The 3,624-nt window shown below is 52.2% G+C and overlaps 1 protein-coding gene across 1 annotated transcript in view; it reads right to left on the bottom strand.

Moving 5' to 3' along the window:
• The window catches only part of N4BP1 (NEDD4 binding protein 1), a 27,386-nt gene that overhangs the window by 16,892 nt on the left and 6,870 nt on the right, over positions 1–3,624 (bottom strand). Inside the window, exon 2 of the mRNA XM_014528407.1 lies at positions 3–642. Coding sequence (XP_014383893.1) covers positions 3–642 — 640 coding nt within the window. The remainder of the gene's footprint in view (positions 1–2; positions 643–3,624) is intronic.

Raw genomic sequence — 3,624 nt, 5'->3', positions numbered from 1 at the left:
TTCCAGGAAAATCTGCTTCTTGGTGTGCCGCTCCTCGGAGTCGGAGGACCGCCTCTTGTGGCAAGCCCTGCCCCGGCCCGGCTCGTCCTCGGAGGCCAGGCCGTTGACGGGAGGGAAGAGCGAGTCTTGGGCGCTAGAGAACACGGAGTCCATTTGTTTCGTGTCCACCCTCAGCCCCGTGGCCGCGCTGGGTGCGCCCGCCGTCGGTTCAGGCTCTCGGACCTCAATGACGTCATCGTCTCCCGCCTCAAACAGGGTGTCCTCCCCCAGCGTGAGCGCCAACAGCTCCTTCTTCAGGGGCGTGGGCAGGATCAGCAAGTCCATGGTGTAGTTGTCGGCGCGTGCCTCCACGACCTGCCGGAACTCCCTCTTCACCTCCGACTCCTTCTGGCAGCCGGGCAGGCTCTCGCGGCTCTCGAAGAGCTTCACGAACTGCTGGACATGGCTGCGGGCCATGACCACGGCCTCGGCGCTGCCGCGGATGCCCAGCAGCCCCACGTCCAGCACGCAGAGGTCGGCGCAGGTGTCCTGGATCAGGCTCTTGAGGAACAGGCCCTGCGCGCCCACGAAGATGCAGTGCATGGCCTTGGGGTAGTGCTCGCGCTCCTCCAGCTCCGGCTCGCAGACGCCTTTGATGTACTCCTGCAAGAGAGGAGAGGGTCAGCTCACAGCGGCTCCTCCGCACACAGACGGGCCGTGCACAAGGGGAAAGCAGGCCCATACCTGCGGACAGGGCGTGATTCAAACAAAAGGTTTAAAGTAACCGGCGTGAGCCCGGCCGAGTGGCTCAGTGGTTGAGCGTCGACCTAGGAACCAGGAGGTCAGGGTTCGATTCCCGGTCAGGGCACAGGCCCGGGTTGTGGGCTCGATCCCCAGTAGCGGGTGTGCAGGAGGCAGCCGATCCAGGATTCTCTCTCATCATTGATGTTTCTCTCTCTTACTCCCTCTCCCTTCCTCTCTGAAACCAATAAAAATATATATATTTTTTAAAAGAAATAGCAGATTGTTTAATATTTAGGTAACCATCTGAACAAGAAGCTAAAACCAGTAAAGTGTAGTTGCCCCTAGAGGTTGGGGGGCAGCAGCGAAACCTCGGAGCCACCTGACGCTCGTTTGCACCCGGGGAACACCTTCTAATTTTAACAAGAAGTGAGCGAGGAGACCACGGCATTCCCGATGCTGCCGCGGTGACAGCTGGGGCCCCGACCTCAAGTTCTGCCCATTCTTGTTTGAGGTGAGGCACCCCGGCAGCTATGAAATACCGGGTGATGCATCTTTGAGGCAATTATTTTCTCCTATTTCTGTTGCTTTTCTGGATGAGTGTCATTGAAGAGTATTCTGCAAGAAGATCTGTCCAAAGACTAGTACATCTGTAGCTAATTAACTGTACAGTTTAGGACGCCCTGGATCCTACACAACCGCAGAAAACGTAACATTAAACTGGATGCTGAGGCAGACAGGTAACTGCACAGATGAGTGGAAAACCCCGACTTTGAGTTAAAAAAAAAAAAGACTTTATTTTTTAAAGCAGCTTTAGGTTCAGGGCAGAATTGAGCAGGTACAGAGATTTCCCACATGATCATCACAGAAGTCCCCGTTTCTATCACCTTCAGTCAATGTTCTACCTTTGAACCCACAGAAAATACCCTGAAACTGTCGATCGGATCTGTTATTTACAAACACTTTACGGAGCTTCTACAATCCTTTCCAGCAAGTGATGCTCTCTGGGATGCATCCAGATACATACTATTTAGATTATTGTCTTTCGGAGAAAAAATAATCAAGTTAATGCTGGATCCCTAAGAGCCATGGCTGTGGGGGGCAGGCACAGGGGGGCTGGCAGAGAAACCCACGCAGAGGAGCTGTCTGGCGTCGCCCCCGACAACCAAGACCATGGCTGCAATGCCAGCCGCAGAGTTGTTGTTGTTGTTGTGTGTGTGTGTGTGTGTGTGTGTGTGTGTGTGTTTAATATGTTTTTATTGACTTTGTTTTTAGAGAGAGGAGGGGAGAGAGACAGAAACATCAGTGAGAGAGGGACACCGCTGATTGGCTGCCTGCTGCACGGCCCGACTGGGGATCGAGCCTGCAAACGAGGTACATGCCCTCGACCTGAACCGAACCTGGGGCCCTGAAGTCTGCAGGCTGGCGCTCTAACCACTGAGCACACCGGTCAGGGCCAACGGCATAGTTTTTTTTTTAAAAGATACTTTTATTATTTCAGAGAGGAAGGGAGAGGGAGAGATAGAAACATCAATGATGAGAGAGAATCATTGATCGGCTGCCTCCTGCACACCCCCTACTGGGGATCGAGCATGCAACCTGGGCATGTGCCCTTGACTGGAATTGAGCCTGGGACCCCTCAGTCCGCAGGCTGACGCTCTATCCACTGAGCCAAACCAGATAGGGCGAACAGCACAGTTTTGAGGAGTTGTGTGTGTGTGTGTGCGCGCACGCATGCCCCAAAAGACATGAGTAATTTGTCCCTTCAGAATTACTCAATTTTTTTCATTAATAATTGACTCTTGAGAATTACTAAGTAACAACAATTGATTTTTATACTCAAGTTCAGAGGTGAGTAATAAAGTATACAGTATTATTCCAATCTAGGAGACGTCTGGCCGTCACGTGGATGGATGAGAAAGATTCTGTGGACCCAAATAGCCATCCTCTGCATTTGGCTGCATTTGCTATCTGAACATTTGAATGTTAGTCAAAAACTGTCTCCCCATCCTGCAATATTCATATCGTGTTTTAAAAAATCTTTATTGTTGCCCTAACCGGTTTGGCTCAGTGGATAGAGCGTCGGCCTGCGGACTGAAGGGTCCCAGGTTCGATTCCGGTCAGGGGCATGTACCTTGGTTGCAGGCACATCCCCAGTGGGGGGTGTGCAGGAGGCAGCTGATCGATGTTTCTCTCTCATCGATGTTTCTAACTCTCTATCCCTCTCCCTTCCTCTCTGTAAAAATCAATAAAATATATTAAATAAATAAATAAATAAATAAATAATAAAAATCCTTATTGTTGAAAGTGTTACATATCCTCCTTCCCCCCATTGACCTCTGCTAGCCCTCCCACCCTCCACCCAGGCGCTCACCGCCCTACTATCTGTGCCCATGGGTTATTGTTGTTGTTTTTTAAATTGATTTTAGAAAGAGAAAGGGAGGGAGGGAGGGAGAGAGAGAAACATCAATGTGAGAGAGAAACATTGATCGGTTGCCTCCCATCAGGGACTGAACCCGAAACCTGGGCATGTGCCCTGGCCGGGAGCGGAGCCCACCACCATTCCCTGTACGGGATGATGCTCCGCCCACTGAGACACACCGGCCAGGGCTTCCTGTTGTTTACATTACTCAGGCGTTTAAAGAAAAAAGGGGGGGCATATAACACATATCACAGCCTCCCTTTCATGTGCAAGATGAGTCTCTATCAGACCACCCTCTACAGTCTCAGTTCTTCTCAACTCGCACGTCGTGTCACGAACCTGGAGGGACTGGAGCTAGGACCAGGGGGACCCACGGGGCCGTTGGAGAGCCTGCAGGCTGCCTCAGCACCCTCCCATCACCTCCCACCTCCTCCCACCCCCTCCCACCCCCTCCCACCACCTCCTCCCACCTCCCACCTCTG

Source organism: Myotis brandtii, unplaced genomic scaffold (assembly GCF_000412655.1).
Source record: "Myotis brandtii unplaced genomic scaffold, ASM41265v1 scaffold633, whole genome shotgun sequence".
In the NCBI taxonomy this organism is placed as follows: Eukaryota; Metazoa; Chordata; class Mammalia; order Chiroptera; family Vespertilionidae; genus Myotis; species Myotis brandtii.
Note: the sequence above shows the minus strand (reverse complement) of the source record. Positions and strands in the feature narration are given on the sequence as shown.